The sequence below is a fragment of the Heterodontus francisci genome, chromosome X, assembly GCF_036365525.1.
Source record: "Heterodontus francisci isolate sHetFra1 chromosome X, sHetFra1.hap1, whole genome shotgun sequence".
Classification (NCBI taxonomy): Eukaryota; Metazoa; Chordata; class Chondrichthyes; order Heterodontiformes; family Heterodontidae; genus Heterodontus; species Heterodontus francisci.
In genome coordinates, this window is record NC_090421.1 from 942,094 (window position 1) to 966,109 (window position 24,016).

General features: G+C 54.8%; 1 protein-coding gene across 3 annotated transcripts in view; it reads left to right on the top strand.

Annotated features, from left to right (window-relative positions):
* Positions 1-24,016, top strand: part of ankrd52a (ankyrin repeat domain 52a) — a 53,406-nt gene that overhangs the window by 24,001 nt on the left and 5,389 nt on the right. For 2 of the 3 annotated variants that reach the window (XM_068024949.1, XM_068024951.1), the window contains exons 12-26: positions 1,157-1,274; positions 2,111-2,179; positions 2,510-2,650; positions 4,116-4,187; positions 5,408-5,519; positions 7,391-7,462; positions 8,014-8,215; positions 17,536-17,623; positions 18,777-18,894; positions 18,987-19,206; positions 19,368-19,452; positions 19,623-19,706; positions 21,726-21,871; positions 22,786-22,868; positions 23,518-23,600. In XM_068024949.1, coding sequence (XP_067881050.1) covers positions 1,157-1,274; positions 2,111-2,179; positions 2,510-2,650; positions 4,116-4,187; positions 5,408-5,519; positions 7,391-7,462; positions 8,014-8,215; positions 17,536-17,623; positions 18,777-18,894; positions 18,987-19,206; positions 19,368-19,452; positions 19,623-19,706; positions 21,726-21,871; positions 22,786-22,868; positions 23,518-23,600 — 1,693 coding nt within the window. The remainder of the gene's footprint in view (positions 1-1,156; positions 1,275-2,110; positions 2,180-2,509; positions 2,651-4,115; positions 4,188-5,407; positions 5,520-7,390; positions 7,463-8,013; positions 8,216-17,535; positions 17,624-18,776; positions 18,895-18,986; positions 19,207-19,367; positions 19,453-19,622; positions 19,707-21,725; positions 21,872-22,785; positions 22,869-23,517; positions 23,601-24,016) is intronic. The other variant, XM_068024950.1, reaches the window with a different exon arrangement.

The following is a 24,016-nucleotide window of genomic DNA, read 5'->3' on the forward strand; positions in this document are numbered from 1 at the left end:
TGCCGAGGGAGGGCCGCACTGTCGGAGGGTCAGTGCCGAGGGAGGGCCGCACTGTCGGAGGGTCAGTGCCGAGGGAGGGCCGCACTGTCGGAGGGTCAGTGCCGAGGGAGGGCCGCACTGTCGGAGGGTCAGTGCCGAGGGAGGGCCGCACTGTCGGAGGGTCAGTGCCGAGGGAGGGCCGCACTGTCGGAGGGTCAGTGCCGAGGGAGCCCCGCACTGTCGGAGGGTCAGTGCTGAGGGAGCCCCGCGCTGTCGGAGGGTCAGTGCTGAGGGAGCCCCGCGCTGTCGGAGGGTCAGTGCTGAGGGAGCCCCGCACTGTCGGAGGGTCAGTACTGAGGGAGCCCCGCATTCTCACTTTGCTGTTTGTGGGAGCTTGCTGAGTGCAAAATGGTTGTTGCATTTCTAACATTACAGCAGTGACATTGCTTCATTGGCTGTGATGCGCTTTGAGTTGTCCAGAGGTTGTGAAAGGCCGTATAGAAATGTCCATCCATCTTATAAACGGACGCTCCCAAAAATCCACATCTACACAATTGAAAAGGGCCACTTATTAAGAGATCAGAATGATGGATGTGGTTTTAAAAAAAAAAATAAATTACAAGAGGCACTTTGAAACCACGGACACACTCAACTCTCAAACTGCAGGCAGCGTTCAATGCACCAAGCACCTTTTTAAAACACGGGGCGTGCAGCCTTTTGCAAAGCTGCTGCATCTGGAACTTGAATTTGAGTTGGGGACGCTGGGTGTTTTTCCCTCTTGCGGCTTGCTTTTCCTGTCTGCCTCGAGATCAGCGTTTGTTGGTCAGCGTGTGCTGACGGGGTTTTAGCGAAAGTGATGACATTTACAGAATGGGGGTGCTTTTCACCCAGCGTGCATAGTGGCAGAGAAACCGCTCTCTGTGAGTGAGTGCTTGCATAGCTCTATGCCAAGGGATAGGGGAGTTTCTCTGTCCCTGTGGATTCTGGGTAAAGAGCTCCCCATTCTACTGCCCTTTTTGTTTCGTGTTTACAATGACTGTTTTGAAAATGGGGAGCGCCTGCAAAGAGGTGTACAATTTTGCTGTGTTTAAAAAGTGCGTCTGAATAACCCGCCGTTTCTTCCTTCTGTGCTGACTGCGTTGCTTTTAATTCTGCCTTGGCCCTGTGACTCTTCCAGGTCAAATGTACAGCATCGTGTCATCGTTCAGCAACGAGCACGTGCTGTCTGCAGGCTTTGACATAAATACCCCAGATGACCTCGGAAGGAACTGCCTTCATGCTGCTGCTTCAGGAGGGTGAGTTACTCTCTCTCGCTCTCTCGCAGTGGAGTGGGGAGTGGAGGCAGGGCTGGTGCTACCTCATAGTATCTCGCAGTAAAGAAGTTGGCTCACTCTGCCCGTACCATCCCTTTAAATGACCTGTTCTTTCTTCTTCCCCCCCCCCCAACCAACCCCACTCTTTCCCCTGCATCCCTGCAGATTTTTCCCTTTCCAGTATTTATCCAATTCCCCCTTTTGAAAGTTACTATTGAATCTGCTTCCGCCGCCCTTTTAGGCAGCGCGTTCCAGATCACAATGACTCGGGTGTAAAAATAAAAATCTCCCCATCTCCCTGCTCTGGTTCTTTCGCCTATTATCTTAAACCTGTGTCCCTCTGGCCGCCGGAAACCGTTTCTCTCTCTCTCTCTCTCTCTCTCTCTCTCTCTCTTCCATCAAAACCCCTTGTGATTTTGAGCGCCCCAATTAAATCATCCCCCTTAACCTTCTCTGCTCTGAGCAGAACAACCCCAGATTCTGCAGCCTCTTCACATGACGGTCGGTGAAGCGGGTTAAGACGCCACCGACCTGTTAACTTCCGGGAACCGGGGTTCCACCCCCGGCCCTCACCCTTTGGCTGCTGAGTTAGGAGCTTGGGTCGTCTTAACGCAGCTGCTGGAGAGCATGAGAGCTGGTGCACGACTGACTGGGACGAGCCAAGAATCTCCCAGGTTTGATTTCCGTATCGTGATTGGGTACCTGTGGGGGTGGGGGGGGTAGTGGGGGGTCACAGCTCGTGCGCTGCTGTGTTGCAGGAGCGCCCGTGTGCTGCATACATCATCGTCTGTCCTCTCACCTGTCTGTTTTGCTTGCAGGAATGTTGAATGTTTAAACTTGCTGCTCAGCAGTGGTGCGGATTTAAGGAGAGAGGATAAATTTGGAAGGTGAGTAACGGAGCAAGCACGCTGGCTTCAGGCTCAAGGGGGGAGTGTTGCTGGGGCCCTCGGGTTGGGAGGGCGGTGGGGGGGAGGGGGGTAGCCTCTGGGGTCTTGGGACCGGGCTGGGGTGCCTCTGCACCGAGATTGGGGGGCGGGGGGGGTGGGGGGGGTTGGTGGCGGAGGTGGGGAGAGAGTGTCTTTGCGCTTGGACCGAGAGGTCGGCATGGACCTTGTGAAGAAATGGTACTTTGGGGTGAGGCTGCTGACCTATTTTGCTGTTGAACTCTTTTCCCTGCTGCGGGCTAACTCTGAACACGCCTCCGTTTATAATTGCAGGTCTCCATTGCACTATGCGGCTGCCAATGGCAGTTACCAGTGTACAGTTACTTTAATAACCGCTGGGGCCAGTTTCATTGTGACGGACGGAAGGGGCTGCACCCCTTTGCATTACGCTGCTGCCTCGGAGGCATACAGAAGGTAGGAGGCTGGTGCCAGCTTGGCGAGGCGCAAGAGTGGAATGCCAGGTGTTGCCAGCTGGTAATCCAGTATAAGCAGGAATGGGTGGGAAAGCACAGCCAGTCAGCTAGGAGGAAGCTTGGTTCGGGATTGTGATCGGTCACTTGGCCAGAGGATCCGATTGCCATCAGTCAGCTGAAGGACAATCAGACCTTCCTTTGGTTCCGTGTCGTGCGTTTCTGATTTTAAAATGCTGAGCACAGTTCCGGTCTTTTTTGTAATACAAGGATATGGAGGGGCTGGAGAAGGCAAAAAAAGATTTACAAGGTTGATGCCAGAGCTGAGATGGTTTTTACTGTCCAGGAAAGGCTGGACAGGCTTGGGGCTGTTTTCTCTAGAAAAGAGAAGGCTGAAGGGGTGACCTGGTGTAGGTCTTTAAAATTACGAAGGGGTTTCGATCGGGTAGACGTAGAGAAAGATGCCCACACTTGTGGGGTGCAGACTGGAACTAGGGGGGGCCCCATCAATATAAGACAGTCACTAATAAATCGAACAGGGGAATTCAGGAGGAATTTCTTCACCCGGAGAGCGGTGAGAATGTGGGGACTCGCTACCGCAGGGAGTGGGTTGAGGCGGACGCCGTAGATGCATTCAGGGAGGAAGCTGGATAAACACACGAGGGAGAAAGGGACAGAAGGATATGGTGATGGGGGGAGTGGGTAGCGATTCAGCAACACAAACCGGTCCGCTGCCACGTCCTGGCTGTTCCCTCTACCCCTGCCTGCGTTTCTGACGACGCGAGGAAGGTACGACGGGCTGAATAATTTTGTGTGTCTGTACGACTGCAGATGTCGCTGCACCCAGTGAATGCTGATTCTGCAACCTAATCTGTTCTAAGAATCCTTTCTCACTTTCTCTCATCCTTTATCATCAGGGCTAACCCCACCCTCCCTTTCCATTTTGCCAATCCTCTCTGACAGTCAGGTATCCTGTTATGTTTACTTCGCAATCTTGGTCAGCCTGCAGCCATGTCTCCGTAACGGCGAGCAGATTAAAGCCACTTGTCTCCATCTGCTGCTGATTCATTGTTACGAATGCTTCTTGCGTTCAGACATAGCGTCTTTAATTGCAACTTTTTACTATTTCGCCCCCCCCCCCCACAGCCCCTGCTGGTGTGGCCTTGCTCACTAATGCCCATTACCTCTTGTTAAACTCTCTTGTCTTTGCTGACGCGCTGTGCTTGATTTTACTGAAGTAGCTCCTCTGTGTCACAGCATACCCTCTGAATCTTCCCTAGGTCACCTCCCCCGCCCACCTGCGGCCCTCGCTGAGATCAGTGATAGTCATCCTCCCTGGCACTCTGCCTTGGGTCAACCTGTGTGGCCTTCCACTGAGCCTTTGGGAGGGGTAGGAAGGGTTTTTTTTTTTACTGTATTGAGTGCCCCTGATTTCTTTACCCCCCCCCCCCCCCCTCCTCTTTTCCCAGGAGAGACCACCCCACAAGTAGTCACGAGCGCAATGAAGTACTAAAGGAAACTCGGGAAAAGGAGGCTTTCTTGTAAGTATTGTGCATGTTGGCTTTTCTTCCCCTCCCCACTGCCCCCCCCCCCCCCCCCCGTCATTAACATCAACGCCCCCCACCCCCCAAAAAAAAACACACTGCTCCAGTGCAGTCTTGTCATTTGAACACTAATGGAGCTGCACAATGCGACTGGGAGTTTATAGCTGAGCCACTCAGAAGGAAAGTCCCAGGCTCCGTGGGGTCAATTGAAACTTCGAGACACTGACTGATAAGACTTTGGTTGGATAAGGGATATGCAGCAAAGGCGGATAAATTGAGTTGAGCTACAGATCAGCCATGATCTAATTGAGGAGGAGGCCCGAGGGGCCGAATGTCCAGTCCTGTCCTTCCCCAATCCCTAACCGCTATCGGCACACCCTGCTGGACAGGCACGATCCCCTAACGTATCGCAAAACCCATCAGGTGGGATGAAAAGACAAGGAAATGCGGCCGTTTTCGCACGCAATATCCCGGTAGCGAGAAGCGGGATCAGTATAGAGGGAGGAATATTGTCTCAGAGCTGTTTCCCATAGTGCAAGCCTGCTGAACGTAGGAAATTGGAACATGATCCCATATACTTTTTCAGTGTTAACTTATCCTTCGCTTGGGAAGGATGGGACATTCGGCCCATCGTGCCTGTGCCAGCTCTTTGAAAGATCTATCCAGTTAGCCCCCACTGCCCTCCCCTGCTCTTGCCCCCATAGCCCTGCAAATGTTTTCCCTTCAGTTTAATCCAATTCCCCCTTTTGAAAGTTACTATTGAATCTGCTTCCACCGGCCTTTCAGGCAGTGCGTTCCAGACCACTGTAACTTGCTGCACGGAAAGGCTATGATGATGGGGTAAGATGAATTAGGGGCGGGGAGGAGGCTCGAATTAGGAGGGGGGAAAAGGGAAATCTGCCCCTGCGGACGAGGCGGAATGTCACATCTCCCAAACTGTCTCCGAGCTCTTCGTATTCACACTTGAACCACTTTGCGTCGGCACACCCGGCAGCCATCCTGTGCACGACAGGATGACACGGGGAGCGGGATGTGTCCTCTGGGCTGTCGGATCAGGCAGGCGGGGACCCGATCTGCTGTCGCTCCCGAAGGGTGGCGTCAGGGGCTGAGCCGCTCGCACAGCGGTCCTCCCACCTCGACGCAGGTGTCTGCCAGCGCGCACCCTCTCTCTGTGCTTCCATGGGCGTCATCGTAATGCTGACCCTTGCCGTTTCCAGCTGTTTGGAGTACTTACTGGACAATGGTGCAGACCCGTCGATTCAGGACAAGCAAGGTTACAGTGCAATACACTACGCAGCTGCACATGGGAACAAGCAAAACCTGGAATTGGTAAGTACAACAAGAACTTGCATTTATATGGTGCCTTAATGTAGCAAAACGTCCCCTGCCTCTTAGCCGAGCAAATTTGGGCACCCAGCCATATAGGGCGATATCAGGGCAGGTGACCAAAAGCTCGGTCAGAGAGAGGTATTATGGAGTGTCCTAAAGGAGGAGGAGAGAGAGAGAGGGGCGCGGAGAGGTTTAGGGAGGGAATTCCAGAGCTCGGGGCCCAGGCAGCTGAACGCGTGGCCGCCAATGGTAAAGCGATGGAAATCGAGGGGAGCTTGAGGCCTGAATTGGAGGAGCGCAGATCTCGGAGGGTCACGGGCTGGAGGAAGTTAGAGATGGAAGGGAGTGAGTCAGGGAGGGATTGGAAAACCAAGGTGAGACTCTTAAAATTGAGGCTTGGCCAGGCAGGGAGTCAATATTTGTCAGTGAGCACAGGGTGTGGGGGAAGAGGTGTGATGGGTGAACGGAACAGTCAGTGAGCGCAGAGTGTGGGGGAAGAGAGGTGATGGTGATGGGTGAATGGGACAGTCAGTGAGCTCAGGGTGTGGGGGAAGAGGTGATGGGTGAACGGGACAGTGAGTGAGCGCAGAGTGTGGGGGAAGAGAGGTGATGGGTGAACGGGACAGTGAGTGAGCTCAGTGTGGGGGAAGAGAGGTGATGCGTGAACGGGACAGTGAGTGAGCGCAGAGTGTGGGGGAAGAGGTGATGGGTGAACGGGACAGTGAGTGAGCGCAGAGTGTGGGGGAAGAGGTGATGGGTGAACGGGACAGTCAGTGAGCGCAGAGTGTGGGGGAAGAGGTGATGGGTGAACGGGACAGTGAGTGAGCGCAGAGTGTGGGGGAAGAGAGGTGATGGGTGAACGGGACAGTGAGTGAGCTCAGTGTGGGGGAAGAGAGGTGATGGGTGAACGGGACAGTGAGTGAGCGCAGAGTGTGGGGGAAGAGAGGTGATGGGTGAACGGGACAGTGAGTGAGCGCAGAGTGTGGGGGAAGAGAGGTGATGGGTGAACGGGACAGTGAGTGAGCTCAGTGTGGGGGAAGAGAGGTGATGGGTGAACGGGACAGTGAGTGAGCTCAGTGTGGGGGAAGAGAGGTGATGGGTGAACCGGACAGTGAGTGAGCGCAGAGTGTGGGGGAAGAGGTGATGGGTGAACGGGACAGTGAGTGAGCGCAGAGTGTGGGGGAAGAGAGGTGATGGGTGAACGGGACAGTGAGTGAGCTCAGTGTGGGGGAAGAGAGGTGATGGGTGAACGGGACAGTGAGTGAGCGCAGAGTGTGGGGGAAGAGGTGATGGGTTAACGGGACAGTGAGTGAGCTCAGTGTGGGGGAAGAGAGGTGATGGGTGGTGAACCGGACAGTGAGTGAGCGCAGAGTGTGGGGGAAGAGGTGATGGGTGAACGGGACAGTGAGTGAGCGCGAAGAGGTGATGGGTGAACAGGGCAGTCAGATGAACGGGACACGGCGCGAGTTAGGATATGGGCAGCAGGAAGTTTGAGTGAGCTTGAGCGCAAGGAGTGTCTAACATGGGGAGCGAACGAAGACACGGGTGAGGGTTTCAGCAGCAGGTGAGCTGAGATGGGGCAGAGGCGGGCGATGTTAGAAGTGCAAGTGGACAGTGTTGGCAATGGAGCGGGTATGGGATCAAGCAGAACCGCGAGGTTGTGAATGGTTAGGTTCAGCCTTGGGCAGTGGCCAGGCAGAGGGATGCAGTCGGTGGCCAGTGAAACTGAGCTAGTGATGGGGGCTGATTCCTCACGGTATATCTGCGTATGCCTGTCCTCCTGACTGTCCCTTCTTCCCCACCCCACCTCTGATTTTATTTCGTTTGAAGGAGATGAACTAAGCGGTTCCAATGTTTTAATGCTTTCACAGCTCATGGAGTCGACGTTTGACAGTCTGAATGAAGCAGAGAATGTCATCCCAGTGAGCCCCTTGCATTTAGCTGTAAGTACACCCCGATACCGAAAGCTGCAGTCATCTCTCTTTCCTAAGGGACGGCACAGGCACGATGGGCCGAACGGCCACCCCCTCTGCTGTAGGCTTGCGTTGCCTGGGGAGGTTGGAGTCTGGGACAAAGGAACATTTCCTTAAAATCAGAGGCGGACCTCTGGAGAGAAGTTGGGAAACACTTCTTCACGCAAAGGGTGGTCGACGTGTGGAACTTCCCTCCCGCAAAAGGTGGGGGGGGGGGGGGGGCGCCAATAAAAAATAAATCTGAGATCGGTATATTTTTGCAAGACGGAAGTATTCAGGGAGATGTAACAAAGGCAGGTGGGTGGAGCTCGGTCACAGATCAGCCGTGATCTCGTTGAATGGTGGAACGGGGCCGTGGGGTGGGGGGGGGTGCTGAATTGGCCTGTTCCTGTGTAACGGACTCGAGGAGGGGGGCCGAATGGGCCTCCTGTTCCAATGGAAGGGGTTAACGGCCTGCGTCTTGTGTCAGGGGAGAAAGGAAAACTGTTTCCCCGGGGCGTTAACCGTTGCTCACTCTCCAGGCTTACAACGGTCACCATGAGGCCCTGAAAGTGCTGGTGGAAGGCACGGTGAACCTGGATGTGAGGGATCGCACCGGGCGCACGCCGCTGTACGTGGCAGCTCAGCGAGGGCACACAGACTGCGTGGAGGTCCTGACCAGACGTGGCGCGTCCATTCTGCTCGAGGACCGGCTAACCAAAGGAACATCACTTCATGTTGCAGGTAAGACAGCAGCACTGGCTTTTGGCACGCCCGCTCAAACCGCGGCTGAAACTTAGTCACTCTGGCTGGACGCTCGCAGGCACGAGTTCGCCAATCCTGTCTCATACCAGCACTCGTGGATGGTCGCTCTGAAAACCCTGCCGTCAAAACGATCCCGACCCTTTGAAGAGCGGTGTGGGTGCTTGCAGGGTGATAGGCCGTTTGCCATTCCCAGTTATGCCCATCCCACAGCTATATTGCATTGATTTAGTTGTTTTCAGATTGCGGCGCTGCCCGAACTGAACGGTCAAGATGTGAGGTGTGCAGCTGTGGCCCTGATTCAACTCCGTTGAAATGCCCTGCTTTGGTACAGTAACCAAGTTGGTAAACTCCAGCTCAAAAAGTCAGAAGGTGGTAGGCGTGGGCGACAGAAACAGGTCACACTGGCACAGGAGAAAGGAGCTTTATACTCTGTATCTAACCCCCCGTGCTGTACCTATCCTGGGAGTGTTTGATGGGGGACAGTGTAGAAGGAGCTTTACTCTGTATCTAACCACCCGTACTGTACCTGTCCTGGGAGTGTTTGATGGGGGACAGTGTAGAGGGAGCTTTACTCTGTATCTAACCCCCCGTGCTGTACCTGTCCTGGGAGTGTTTGATGGGGGACAGTGGAGAGGGAGCTTTACTCTGTATCTAACCCCCCCGTACTGTACCTGTCCTGGGAGTGTTTGATGGGGGACAGTGTAGAGGGAGCTTTACTCTGTATCTAACCCCCCGTGCTGTACCTATCCTGGGAGTGTTTGATGGGGGACAGTGGAGAGGGAGCTTTACTCTGTATCTAACCCCCCCGTACTGTACCTATCCTGGGAGTGTTTGATGGGGGACAGTGGAGAGGGAGCTTTACTCTGTATCTAACCCTGTTTTTTTTTTTTTTCGTTTTTTTTTCCAAGGTGGCCTTTATACCCCAGGCCCCTTTTATATATTTTATGTCGAGGGGGCCTTTATTCCTCAGGCCCCCTTTATATACATACTTATATTTTTAAAATAACTTTATTAAAAACAGAAATAAACAAAAACTCAAATTAAAATGCCATTCTCGGCGTCGACAATGCACTCCAGTCCCTGCGGTGCCCACCGGTCACGGAAGGCCTCAAGTGTACCGGCGGACACCGCATGCTCCTTCTCCAGGGACACCCGGGCGCGAACGTAACCGCGGAAGAGGGGCAGGCAATCGGGGAGGACGGAACCCCCGACGGCCCGCAACCTGGACCTGTGAATTGCCACCTTGGCCAGGCCCAGGCGCAGACCGACGAGGAGATCCTCCTCCCGGCCCAAGCCCCTCCGCACCGGTTGCCCAAAGATCAGGAGCGTGGGACTGAGGTGCAGCCAGAATTTGAGGAGCAGCCCCTTCAGATACTCAAAGAGGGGCTGCAACCTCGCACACTCCGTATAAACGTGGAACACGGACTCGTCCAGGCCGCAGAAAGTACAGGCGGCCTGGGAGTCCGTGAACCTACTTAAAAGTCTATTGCACGGGACTGCTCTGTGCAGCACCCTCCACCCCAGGTCCCCGATGTAAAGGGGGAAGACTCCCGCGTAGAGAGACCTCCATCGGGGTTTCCCCTCGCCGCCAGATGGCAACGCGGACCGCCAGGGCGTGTCCGGCCGGCTGACGAGGGCGAGGAAGTGGAGAGTGTGCAGGAGCAGCCCATACAGGAAACCCCTCCGCGCCGATTGGAATGGCACGGAGGGCATTTCCGAGAGGCGGCTCGGGTTGTGCGGGACCGGCTCCCGAGGAGGGTTTCGGGGCCTGGGTCCGATGAGCAGTTCCAGCCTAGCGGGGGTCAGCTCGGCCGGGGTCGCTCCGCACTCCCGAGCCCCCTCGCCACCCGCAGTGAGGGGCGTCCCGGGGGTTTTGGCTACTCCTCTGCCCGCCGGACCGTCCCCGGAGTTGGCCGCCTGGACAGCCGAGGCGCGCTCCTCCGCTGGCGGGGGAGCGCCCTGACTGGAGGCGACCATGTTCCAGACTCGGAAAAGATCCCGGTAAAAGACAGGCAACTCCCTCAGAGAGGCGCGGCTAATGGACTCCACCGGGAGCTGCGTGTCGTCTTGAAGGCAGTGACACTGGCAGAGAAAATACGTCGCCAGCGCACACCATCTGGGAGGACGCTCGACGTACAGGTATCTCTGCAGGGTCCGAAGGCGGAGAGTCGCAGCCTGGGTGCGGACGCACACGAGCGACTGACCGCCCTCCTCAATCGGGAGATTCGGGACCGCGGCAGAGACCCAGTGTTTCCTCTTGCCCCAGAAGAAATCGACGAGTTTCTTCTGGATCTTGGTGGCAAATACAGGGGGCGGGGCCAAAGCGACCATCCGGTACCACAACATGGAGGCCACCAGTTGGTTTATGACCAACGCTCGGCCCCTGTAGGAAAGCACTCTGAGCAGTCATGTCCAGCGCCCCAGCCGAGCGGTGACATTCGCCTCCAACTTCTGCCAGTTTGCCGGCCAGGCTTCCTCAGCGGGGCTAAGATGGACTCCCAGATAGAGGAGGTGCGTGGTGCTCCACGCAAAAGGTGTCACCTCCTCCGGCAGGGAGTCCACCCGCCACGGACCCACCAGGAGTCTGGAACATTTCTCCCAATTGATCCTCGCGGAGGACGCGGCAGAAAAGGTCTGCTGGCAGTCGCGCATCCCCCGCAAGTCAACGGGATCTGTGATTGCGAGGGGCACGTCGTCGGCGTAAGCCGAGAGGATGACCCGCATGACCGGCTGGCGCAGAGCCAATCCTGTAAACCTCCTGCGAAGCAGGCACAGGAAGGGCTCCACGCAGATGGTATACAATTGGCCGGACATGGGGCATCCCTGACGCACTCCTCTCCCAAAGCGAAGGGGCGCCGTCAAGGACCCATTAACTTTGACTAGACACTCTGCGGCGGCGTATAAAAGTCGGACCCGGGCCACGAAATGTGGCCTGAGTCCGAAAGCGCGCAGAGTCCCGAAAAGGTATTCGTGATCCACCCTGTCGAACGCCTTCTCCTGATCGAGGGAGAGAAAGGCGACCGACTGACCAGTCCTCTGGGAAAGATAGATCAGGTCCCGGACCAGGTGGATGTTGTCTTGGATGGACCGGCCCGGGACCGTGTAGGACTGGTTGGGGTGGATCATGTGGGCCAACACGGAGCCCAGGCGGGTAGACATAGCCCGAGCAAAGATCTTATAATCCGTGCTGAGGAGGGAGACCGGACGCCAGTTTTTAAGCAGGCGGAGATCGCCCTTCTTCGGCAGCAGGATGATGACCGCCCTGCGCCACGAGAGGGGCATCTCGCCGGTCGCCAGGCTTTCCCCCAGGACCCGCGCGTAATCGTCCCCCAAGACGTCCCAGAACGCCCTGAGGAACTCCACGGTCAACCCATCCAGCCCTGGGGATTTGCCCCTTGAGAGCTGGTGGAGGGCGCCAGTCATCTCCGCCAACGTGAGCGGAGCTTCCAATCCTTCGGCGCCCTCCGGGCTGACCTGCAGCAGGTCCTCCCACAAAACTCTGCGCGCATCCTCGCTGGACGGATCTGGAGAGAACAACGCACTGTAATAAGTACGGACCAGGAGGCCCATTCCCTCCGGATCTGTTGTCGGCCAGCAACTCGATGAGCTGCTTACGGACCCCCCGCCATTTTTCCAGCGAGTAGAAGAAGGGTGAGGCGCGGTCCAAATCATCCAGGATCTGGATCCGCGACCTCACGTACGCACCTCGGGACCCTATGAGCTGTAGGTCCCTCAGCACGCCCTTCTTCTCTTTGTACGACTGTCACAGGGCCGGGTCCGCGACGGCATGACCGAGGCGGGTCTCCAAGTCGAGCACCTTTCTCTCAAGGCGCCCGATCTCTGCCTCCCGCCTCTTGGTCGACCCCTTCGCACACTCCTGACAGAAGACGCGGATGTGAGTCTTGCCCACATCCCACCATAGCCTCAAGGAGGGGAAGCCCCCCTGCTTCCTTCTCCAGTCGGCCCAGAATCGACAGAACGAGTCCTGAAATCGCTCGTCCTTCAGCAGCCGGTTGTTAAAGTGCCAGTATGCGGACCCCGCCCGGGTGCGGAGCGGTGTGAACTCCGCCCACACCAGGCGGTGGTCCGAGCACGGCACCAGCCGCATGGAGGCCGCCGAAACGCGGGAGACGTACGCCTGCGAAATGTAGAGGCGGTCGATTCGGGACCCTCCTCCTCCAGACCTCCACGTGAAGGCACTGGAGTCGGGATGGAGATTCTGCCAGACGTCCACCAAGTTAAGGGAGCTGATCAGTCCCCTCAACTTCTCCACCGACGCTTGGCTGCGCTGGGGACCGGAACGATCCCCCACCTCGAGGGTGCAGTTAAAATCCCCCCCGAGGATGATGCACTCGCCGCTATCGATGGAGCTCAAGAGAGCGGACACTTCTTCAAAGAAGCGCGCTTGCAACGCACCGGGCCTGGGCGCGTACACGTTCACAAAGTGGAGCGGCACGCTACGCAGGCGAACGGCGAGGTGGAGCAAGCGGCCCGGCACTAGCTCCTTGACCCCCAAGATCTCCGGCTGAAAAGTCGGGGCCAACAAGATAGCCACCCCACTAGAAATAGGGGTGAGGTGACTCATGTAGACCCCACCCTGCCACTCCAGTAGCCAGGTGGCTTCGTCTCCCGGAACGGTGTGGGTTTCCTGCAGAAAGCTCACCGCGTATCTCCCTTCCCTGAGGGCGGAGAGATTGTGAAATCTGCGGTGAGACCCCCTGCTGCTGTTGATGTTGAGGCTGGCTATGGTTATCTTCATGTCAAAGGTACTTAAAACCCGTCACCAACACCTCACTGTGAGGAGGGCGTGGAAGTGCACCTGGCCCACTCCCCCAACAACCCATTGAGGAACACATTAAAACGGCGCCTCTCAACCACTTTCACGTCTGCGCGCTTGCCCGCTATCTTAAGGGTGGCACGGACGGACTGTAAGATCAGCGCCAGATTTGACCAACGGTCGAGGGCCAGCTGAACTTTATTGCGGCAACCCCTGCAAACCGCGAGGAAATCCCGGAGTTTCGCCGTGGGGATGAGAGGAGATTCGGTGGGAGGCACGAGGGACTCCACCACCTCACTGGCAATGGAATCAAGGTCATCCTCTGTGCCCCGCACAGAATCCCCATCCTCCTCCGGGTCGTCACCGCCAGCGGCCGACACATCCACCACACACTCGGGTGGACATCCCGGCCGTGCCAGCTGGTCCTGCCTCCGTCACGATCCCACCCCCAGGATCGATAGCGGAGGAGTCCTCTCTGGGTTCTACTGTGAAACCGGAGCCTGTGGGCGCCAGCAGTCCAGGACCCCCCTCCACCTCCGTTCCCAGGCCAACGAGTGGTCCAGGGGAGACAGAAGTTCCCGACTCCGGAAATCCAGCCGGAGGCGGAGAGAGGAGGCCATCTCCCGCTCCGCCAGCACCCACAGGCCCAGCAGATGGGGCAGCATTCTCAGTTATAACCGGGTCGGGTGTCTCCTGGTTGGTGGTAGACTCCGGCTGGGAGGGCCAACCCTCTGGGGCCTCGCCCTCCCCTTCACTCAGGGCACCCGACCTAGTAGCAGTGGCAGAATGGGCGGCGTCCCCAGGCTCCCCCACCACAAGCAGTGCCCCACTTAATCCTTCAGGAGGTGCCTCATGTACCGGGACCTTCCCCTCCACTCCATCCTGAGGAATAGGGTGCTCCTGCCCGGACTTTGTCGCCTTGGTGGTGGCGGTTGGGGATACCGGGGGACCCGAAACAGGAGACAGCTCCCCTCCAACAGATGGACCCTGTGCCTCAGGGCCCCTCGTTACCTCTGTGTAAGGGTGCCTTCTCCTCTTTTTCCCACCAGGGCGCAGAGGCTCAGAGACCTCCATGTCATCAGAGGCCTCCGCCTCCGCGCCCTCCTTTTTAGTCACCCTGGGCCTGAGCCCAGCCCTGGGACAGGTGGATTCCGTGAGAACGGGCTTTGGGCTGAGCTCAGGCTCGGGTTGTTTCAATGTGTCCAGGGGACGCGCCTCTTGATATTTCTTTTGCCTCCGCGTCTTCCTTCCACTCGGACGTTCACTCCCCTCCCCACTGGAGGCTGTGAAAACCACTGACTGAGCGGTGTCTGTTGGATGTGTGGGGGGAGTGGGAGGACCCTGGGCTGCCGAGGTGGAGCTGGCAGCCGGGAGGTTGGGGCAGTTCTTACGAACATGCCCCACCCCCTTGCAGACATGGCACCGTGCCCCGTCCAAGGTCCAAAAGACGCAGTAGGCTGTCCCCTGGAACTGCACATCAAACTGGCCTTCCGAGTCCTCCTCCCGCGCCAGCTGCATAAATACCTGGCGGCGGAAGGAGTAGACATGTTGGAGGCTGTGCCCCCGAAGACCAAGCCGGACTGGGGTGATTCTCAACCTCACCTCCCCCATGTGGTGCAGGTGGGGAAGGAGAAGCTCACTGGGAATAAAGGGCGGGACGTTTGATAACATTATCCGCTGCGCAGTGGCCCCTAGAGGGTCCACCGGCAGGAAAGTCCCACCCACAGTGAGCCCTTTATTCAGGGCCAGGGACACGGCCCGCTCGGTCTTCAGGAAGAACACAGCCTTCCCGTACATTTTTGAGGCTGCCACAATGGCCGAGGGGCCGACAACCTCGGCCATTGCCTTTACACAGGCCTCTATGGACATATTGGGGTGGGGATAGCTCTTTACCCCATGGCTCAAAGTAATTAATTTAAAAGGTGACGGGGTCACACGGGTGGCCACAGAGGCTACAGCCGCATAGGTATGAGAAGGCCCCGCCACCGGTGATGATGGGCTTGCTATGGCTCAAGAGCCAAACCCACCCCCAAATTGCAGGCAAGCAAGCAAACAAACAAAGAAACCAACTAGGAAGTTTGGGGAGAGGCTGAGGGTATACAGGAAAGGGGAAAGACAGGCTACAAGCAATGACTTTGCCTTTTTTTTCTCCTTAAAGGGTGGTACTCTGAGCACTGTAAACACTCCTGGTCTTCTGGTTGGGGGAGGCGTCTTCACCTGGGTCAGCTGAAGCTGCCCAGGCACTATTTATCCCCTTCTGTATATTAGCCAGGCAGCTTCAGCTGACTCAGGCTGGGCAATTCGGGTGGGGAGGGAGCTTCCCTGCAACTTTAGTGCAACTGCACAGCTCCCTGCAGAATTGTATAGCCCCCATCCCTTGTTCTTCTGGCCTCTTCCACCTCCCACAACAGTCCAAATAAAGTAAGAGTCTGGTGTTCAACACCCACCTCGAAATACAGGCTTAATCCAAAAGTCTTTCCTCCTCTGCAGCAAAAGTTGTTGAAAAGTTTTTGCAGTGTCTCCTCAGCACTCCTTCTCCAGCAGCACCTCGTTGATGCACTTTGGAGTCCCAATTAGGAAGCAGCCAACCCCAATGCTGTACCTGTCCTGGGAGTGTTTGATGGGGACAGTGTAGAGGGAGCTTTACTCTGTATCTAACCCCGTACTGTACCTGTCCTGGGAGTGTTTGATGGGACAGTGTTGAGGGAGCTTTACTCTGTATCTAACCCCCGTACTGTACCTGTCCTGGGAGTGTTTGATGGGGGACAGTGTAGAGGGAGCTTTACTCTGTATCTAACCCCCGTACTGTACCTGTCCTGGGAGTGTTTGATGGGGACAGTGTAGAGGGAGCTTTACTCTGTATCTAACCCCCGTGCTGTACCTGTCCTGGGAGTGTTTGATGGGGGACAGTGTAGAGGGAGCTTTACTCTGTATCTAACCCCGTACTGTACCTGTCCTGGGGAGTGTTTGATGGGGACAGTGTAGAGGGAGCTTTACTCTGTATCTAACCCCCGTGCTGTCCCTGTCCTGGGAGTGTTTGATGGGGACAGTGTAGAGGGAGCTTTACTCTGTATCTAACCCCGTACTGTACCTGTCCTGGGGAGTGTTTGATGGGGACAGTGTAGAGGGAGCTTTACTCTGTATCTAACCCCGTACTGTACCTGTCCTGGGAGTGTTTGATGGGGGACAGTGTAGAGGGAGCTTTACTCTGTATCTAACCCCCGTGCTGTCCCTGTCCTGGGAGTGTTTGATGGGGGACAGTGTAGAGGGAGCTTTACTCTGTATCTAACCCCCGTGCTGTCCCTGTCCTGGGAGTGTTTGATGGGGGACAGTGCAGAGGGAGCTTTACTCTGTATCTAACCCCGTACTGTACCTGTCCTGGGAGTGTTTGATGGGGGACAGTGTAGAGGGAGCTTTACTCTGTATCTAACCCCCCCGTGCTGTCCCTGTCCTGGGAGTGTTTGATGGGGACAGTGTTGAGGGAGCTTTACTCTGTATCTAACCCCCCCGTGCTGTCCCTGTCCTGGGAGTGTTTGATGGGGACAGTGTAGAGGGAGCTTTACTCTGTATCTAACCCTCGTGCTGTACCTGTCCTGGGAGTGTTTGATGGGGACAGTGTAGAGGGAGCTTTACTCTGTATCTAACCCCCGTACTGTACCTGTCCTGGGAGTGTTTGATGGGGGACAGTGCAGAGGGAGCTTTACTCTGTATCTAACCCCCGTACTGTACCTGTCCTGGGAGTGTTTGATGGGGGACAGCGTAGAGGGAGCTTTACTCTGTATCTAACCCCCGTGCTGTCCCTGTCCTGGGAGTGTTTGATGGGGACAGTGTAGAGGGAGCTTTACTCTGTATCTAACCCCCGTGCTGTCCCTGTCCTGGGAGTGTTTGATGGGGACAGTGTAGAGGGAGCTTTACTCTGTATCTAACCCCCCGTGCTGTACCTGTCCTGGGAGTGTTTGATGGGGACAGTGTAGAGAGGGCTTTATCTCCTCCTGTGGTGCGTTCAGAGTTGAATGAGAGCCCTGCGATCTGACCATCCTATGTAGTCGTTAAACTCACTTCATTTTTTTAAAAACAATCTCCCACATTCACTTTTCTTATAACGTATTTCTTTCTGTGGTCTTCAAAGTTTTGTTCTTTTTATTTAAAAGCTTTTTTTTCCCCACCAATGCTCTCCACCTCTTGCGCTCCCCTCCTCCTTCCTGCAATGCGTTTACTCCTTGCTTGGGGCATGGTGTGATTGGTGGTTATGCCCTATGTTCGAGTGAGCGCTCTTGGGTTTTATCATCATCGGGGGCTTCACAGCAGTCTAACCTGTGCACTATAAACCCGAGAGTCTGACCAGTAAATCTGCTATTTTCTGTAGCCTGGTGTGGATTTGGTGACATCACTGGGCGTGGGGGCTCTGTAAGCATTTTGTTTAAAATAATTGAATTGCTCCTTCCTTTGTCTCGCTCACGCTCCTTTGTTCTCTCTCTTCTCTCTCCCTGCCTGTCTCCCCCCTCTCCCTGCCTTTGAATAGCTGCAAATGGCCGCACTGACTGTTTGCACTTGTTGATCAACAGCGCGGAGGATGCAGAGGTACTGGACACGATGGACTCCCAAGGACAGTAAGTTGGACGCTCGTCTGTCACCGTGCTGCTGCACCTGTGCTGTAAAACAGGCCACCTTCATTGTTGTCAAACCCGTCTCTGTGAAGGAGCAAGAGGAGTCCATTCACCCCCTCGAGCCCTTCCCACCGTCCATCGTGTCTGATCTGCGACCAAACTGCATTTATCCGCCTTTGCCCTTAATAATCATTGGTTAACAAAAACCTTTACCAATCTCCGTTCCAAACCGCTACCGTCCTTTGCCTGTCGAAGTGGTCCCGAACTTAAAGACTGCCCAGCTAGCGGAAATAGTTTCTCTCTCGCTGCCATATCGGTTCCCCCTAATATCGTGAAAACTTTGATTAAATCGTCCCTAAACCTTCTGAATTCCAGGGCGTACAACCCTAGTTTGTGTAATTTCTTTTAATTTAACCCTTGGGGGGAGGGCGGGGGGGGTCCAGGCATCATTTTGGACATCTGAGCTGTATGCGGTCCAAGGCCAATATATCCTTCTCCAAGACTGGTAATAATCCAATTCTGTTCCTTTACCTGGGGCAGTAGTCTGAGTCGCAAGCACGTGCTCCCTGTTTGTGTGTGAAATTACGGTCAACCATTATAAATTACTGTCTGGGTCCCAGCTGGAATACTGTGTCCCAATTCTGGGCACCGCACTTCAGGAAAGGAAGTTAAGGCCTTTGGAGAGGGTGGATAAGAGATTTCCCAAAATGATTCCAGGGATGCAGGATCTCCGTTCTGTGTAGAGACTGGAGACGCTGAGATTGTTCTCCCAGGAGCAGCAAAAGCCAAGCAAAGATTTAATGGAGATGTTTAAAATTGAGGAGTCTTGATCGAGTAAATAAGTTTAAATTGGATGAATCCAGTCCCTGTTTAAATGCTTCATCCGCAAGAGGGCACCTGTGGCACCGTCGCACTCCCTCTGTATTGAACTGGAGCGCCTGCCTGGATTCTACGCTCCGGTTTCTTGGGTGGGGCTTGACCACGAAGCCCTCCGACGCGGTTGAGAGTTGCGCTGGGTTTCGGACCTGCTGTGCTGATGGCCGGGCTTTGCAGGGTTGGCCGGGGGGGGGGGGAGGGCACGCTAAGCTCCTGTGACCGCAGGAGATACTGGGCTGTCTGCCGGCTGCTTTAATTTGACTTTCGCTCTCCTCCTCAGGACTCCAGTTATGCTGGCCGTGACTAACAGCCACGTCGACTGCATACACCTGCTGTTGGAGAAAGGAGCCACGATCGATGCTGCTGATAAAAGAGGGAGGACAGCCCTTCACCGAGGGGTGAGTCGAGGATTATAATCCAGCTCAGAGGTGGGGCTGTCGCACAGCAGTTCCTAACGTCTGCTCTTTCCGTTGTGTTCTGTATTTTTCAGGCAGTCCAGGGGTGTGAAGATTGCGTGGCAGCTCTACTCGACCACCAGGCGTTTGTCCTGTGCCGAGACGTCAAAGGTCGGACGCCCCTGCACTTGGCTGCAGCCTGTGGACACACTGGCATCCTGGGGATCTTGCTGCAGGCAGCACTTTCCGTGGATCCTTTGGATTCCCTGCGGGATTATTGTGGCTACACACCTTTGCACTGGGCCTGTTACAAAGGTAAGGCAGCGGCTCGGGGACATGCCTTTACACTGGGTCTCTTGCCTACACTGTTGGGTCAGTCAGAGCCCCGACTGTGTTATTACACTGCGATGTCTTTCTCAGTATAAGCCTAAAATCCTGTTGATGCTGTCGTTGTAATTGTTCTTCTGGCCCCTCAGGTCACGAAGACTGTTTGGAATTACTACTTGAACATAAATTGTTTAACCTCGAGGGAGATCCTTTTAGTCCGTTGCACTGTGCTGTGTAAGTAATCTTTCTTGTACCTAACATTGCCCTTGCCTCATCAATTCCTCCCAACTGCCTCCGTGTACCCCTTTCTCTGCACGTCACCATTGGGTTCCTGGGGAGGGACTTAGCTGTCGATGAAACCCTTTCTGCTCACTGTCCCTTCCTTCCCCGTCTCTCACCTGTAGAATAAAGGGTCATGATGGAGCTGCAGAAATACTGATCGACATCCTGGGTGCAAAGATTGTGAATTGCAATGATGCCAAAGGAAGGTAGGGAATGTTACAGTGACATTTTTTTTAAAAAATGAGTTGAGGGTTTCTGCCTCCAGCACCGATCCGGGCAGTGAATTCCAGACACGCACCACTCTCTGGATGAAAAAGTTTTCCCTCATGTCCCCTCTAATCCTTCTACCAATCACCTTAAATCTGTGCCCCCTGGTAATTGCTCTCTCCGCCAGGGGAAACAGATCCTTCCTGTCTACTCTATCTAGGCCCCTCATAATTTTGTACACCTCAATTCAGTCACCCCTCAGCCTCCTCTGTTCTGAGGAAAACAACCCTAGCCGATCTAATCTTTCCTCATAGCTGCAACTTTCAAGCCCTGGCAAATCTCCTCTGCACTCTGTCCAGAGCAACTATGTCTTTCCTGTAATGTGGTGACCAGAACTGTACACAATACTCCAGCTGTGGCCTAACCAGCATTTTATACAGTTCCAGCATTACATCCCTGCTTTTGTATTCTATACCTCGGCCAATAAAGGAAAGCATCCCATATGCCGCCTTCACCACTCTACCTACCTGTCCTGCCACCTTCAGGGACCTGTGGACATGCACTTCAAGGTCTCTCACTTCTTCCACCCCTCTCAATATCCTCCCGTTTATTGTGTATTCCCTCGCTTTATTTGCCCTCCCCAAGTGCATTACATCACACTTCTCTGGATTGAATTCCATCTGCAACTTTTCCGCTCACTCAACCAAGCCATACAAACATATGAATTAGGAGCAGAAGTAGGCCATTCGGCCCCTCGAGCCTGCTCCGCCATTTAATAAGATCATGGCTGATCGGTTTGTGTCTCGAATTCCACACTCCCATCTACCCCCGATAACCTTTGATTCCCTTGCCTAACAAGAATCTTCTTTACCTCCGTCTTAAAAATATTCAATGACCCCGCCTCCACCGCCTTCTGAGGCAGAGTGTTCCAAAGTCGCACAACCCTCAGTGAGAAAAATTCGCCTCATCTGTGTCTTAAAAGGGTGACTCCCCCCCCCCCCCAGTTTTAAAACGGTGCCCCCCTAGTCCTGGAGTCGCCCACAAGAGGAAACATCCATTCCACATCCACCTTGTCAAGAATGTTCAGGATCTTATAAACCTCAATCAAGTCTCCCCTCACTCTTCTAAACTCCAGTGAAAACAAGCCCAGTCACCTGAAGTGCCGTAACCTGCAAGGCTACGGACCAGGTGCTGGAAGGTGGGATTAGATTGGGCGGCGCAGCCACGATGGGCTGAATGGTCTCCATCTGGGCCGTAATTTTTCTATGGTTCTACGTTGTGTTTGCCCGGAATGTAGGGGGGGGGGGCGGGGGGCAATGCTGAGGAAGCGCTGGATTGTTGGAGGATCAGTGCCAAGGGAGTGCCGCACTGTCGGGGAAGGGGTGGGGGGGCAGCGCTGAGAGAACGCCACGCTGTCGGTGGGTGGGGGGGGGGGGGGCCTTTCTTTTGGATGAGTCATTAACCAAGGCCCAGTCCACCCTGTTGGGTGGACGTATATAATCCCACAGCCACTATTTAGCAGAAGGGAAGGGGCGTTCTCCCTGGTGTCCTGAGCTGTATTGATTTCTCAACCAACATCTCCTAAATAACCCAGTGGCTGGCACATTGACTTGGATAACAAATCCCGAGCTCTCAGATTATCTGAGGTTCGCTGTGCCGTGTGTAAATATTAGCATGCCTTGTAGTGTTTTTGTGTGTCTCATTTCCCTTTCTCAGTGAATGAAACCACATAAACTATCGTTTGTTACCTGGATTTGTTTTATCCTGATGAATGGGGTGAAGCTTCTATCCGCTCGAGAGCAGCATTGACAATTAATTATCTGCTGATTTCCATTAACCCCCGGGCGCGTCCCCTCTGGTCTAGTGAGTAACTTTGTTAATTCACTGTTTCCATTCCCCTCTGGTTTAGTGGGTCGTGCATTGCTGACTGTCGTTCAAGCTGCCTTGTAACACTCTCTCTCCCTCTCTCTCTCTCTGTGTCCCTCCCTCTTTCTCTGGGTGCTTTCTATCCTTTGCAGAACCCCCCTGCACGCAGCTGCTTTCTCGAACCACATGCAGTGCTTGCAGCTGCTCCTAAGCCACAGGGCACAAGTGAACGCGACTGACCGGACGGGGAGGACACCGCTTATGATGGCAGCTGAACGCGGGCATACCCAGATTGTAGGTGGGTGATGGTCTTCCTCGGGGTGTTGGTGGCGGGGGGGTGTTGGCCACATGAAAGATCGGTTTTGCCTCAGCTGTCCCGGTTTCTGCCCTGCCCGTCAGTACTTCAGCGCGTGACATTTGGCTGGCTGTTGTGCCGTGTGCGGACCGTCACAGCACGTGCCTGTGAATCTTCCAGCACGGGTCACCAGGTAGTGATGGGAGCAGGAAGTGAGGCTGAAATCCAATCCTTGCCCTTCCGCCTTGCATGAGGGAGTGGCGGCCTGGCAGAGTTTCAGCAACCCTGGTAAGCGCTCGGGATGGAATGCCTGGGTGCGGTTACCCAGTGCAACGCATTTCTGCGACCTGCGCCCGCTCCCATTTTAAATGACATAAAGTCAAATCACAAAGCAAAAGAAATAGCGGGAGTAGCACAGTAGTTGCCCCTGGTATGGGTAGGTGGTAGGGGTAATTGAGGGAAGGTGGGGATGCGGTAGGAATATGGGATTAATGTAGGATTAGTATAAATGGGTGGTTGATGGTCGGCACAGACTCGGTGGGCCGAAGGGCCTGTTTCAGTGCTGTATCTCGAAATAAATAATAAAATAAATTCTCTTTGTGTCCAAAAATCTCCCGGTCTTGAATATACTCAACGACCGAGCATCCACAGCCCCCTGGGGTAGAGAATTCCAAAGATTCACAATGAGATCGCCTCTCGTTCTTCTCAACAGAAGAGGATTATAGACCCACTCTACACAATCTGGAAGGAAATAGATGCTGATGAGTGCAGAAAGTGCTACGTGCTCTCCTACACAAGTCATGCCTGCAGTGTTGCACCTTTGCACTCGTGTGCATAAAACATAGGCACTCGCAGGCGTGGGCCCACCGGTGCAAGTCAGGTGCAAATTTAAAGTAAAACTTTTCTGTTTGTTTCAGAAGTTCTGCTACACAGAGCGAGTGCTGATTTGACACTGCATGATGTCAACAAGAACACAGCCCTTCACCTGGCCTGCAGCAAGGTACGCCTACGACTCGCTCTCCAGCCCGCTGGCCGGACCCCCGAAGGCAAATCGGCCGCTTCACGGGGACGAGGAAAATGATGCAGGGGGCGCAGCGGGTAACGCGTCTGAAAGAGAAGGGATTGCTGCTGCAGTGAAGGAGCTGAGACTGAGGGTCTTGCTGGCGATTAATGTCTTAGAATGGAGGCCCATTGGGTTGGGAACCGAGGACACTGAGGAGTTGAGGTGCTCAAAGGGAGCATCGGAATAGGAGACGGTGTGGGTGAGCCTCAGTGTTAGCAACGTGAGGATGTAGGGAAGAGGATCAGGGTGACTCTCAGAATAGACCCTCCCTAGATATGGAAGCAGGATTCAAGACCAGAGCAGGGATGTAGTTGATGGGTACAGGAGTATCTGGGATGAAGGCTTTCACGGAGACACCTTCAACAATGGAGGAGATGGGGTGGGAGTTGAACCTGGGACCAGTGGGTGAGGTTTAGAATGACGAGAGATGCAGCAGGATTGGAGGGTGAAGCCCCCAGTGTTAGCGAGGCATGTGAGGAAGATGGCGGGGGGAGGTGGAGCAGTGATTGGGCCATTGGTTGGAGAGACTGTGGCTGTGTAGAGCTGGTGAAGAGTGTAATTTGCTTCTGTTTACTCCCCATTCCAGGGCCATGAAATGTCTGCCTTGTTGATCCTTGGGGAAATTTGCGACCCTGGCCTTATTAATGCAACTAACGGTGCCCTGCAAATGTAAGTAAGGGTGTCAGTGGAGCTCTGCAGCTAGACTCCAGTACAATCCTTTCCAGATCTCGCCTCTAGCCCACGTTCTCTCTCTCTCGTGCTCTTCTCTCTCATTTTCACTCTTTTGCTCGTGCACTTTTCTTCTCTCCAGCCCGCTCTTGCACTCTCTTTCCCCCACTCAAGTTCCAGATACCCTCCACAGTCCTGCTTCTCGCTGTTAACTAAAATCACCTAGTTTCACTGTTCCCTGCCTAGTCCCATCTTGGCCAGTCCCCTGACTCTCGAGCCTTTTTACCCTGGTTTAAGTACCTCACCCTGCTTCCCTCACTGGCCTTGTAACCTCCAAGGCTGCTGCACTCCATGTCGCGGTATCTCTCCCTCCCTCCCTCCCGAAGGTGCTGAGTCCTAGCTGAGTATCTCAGACA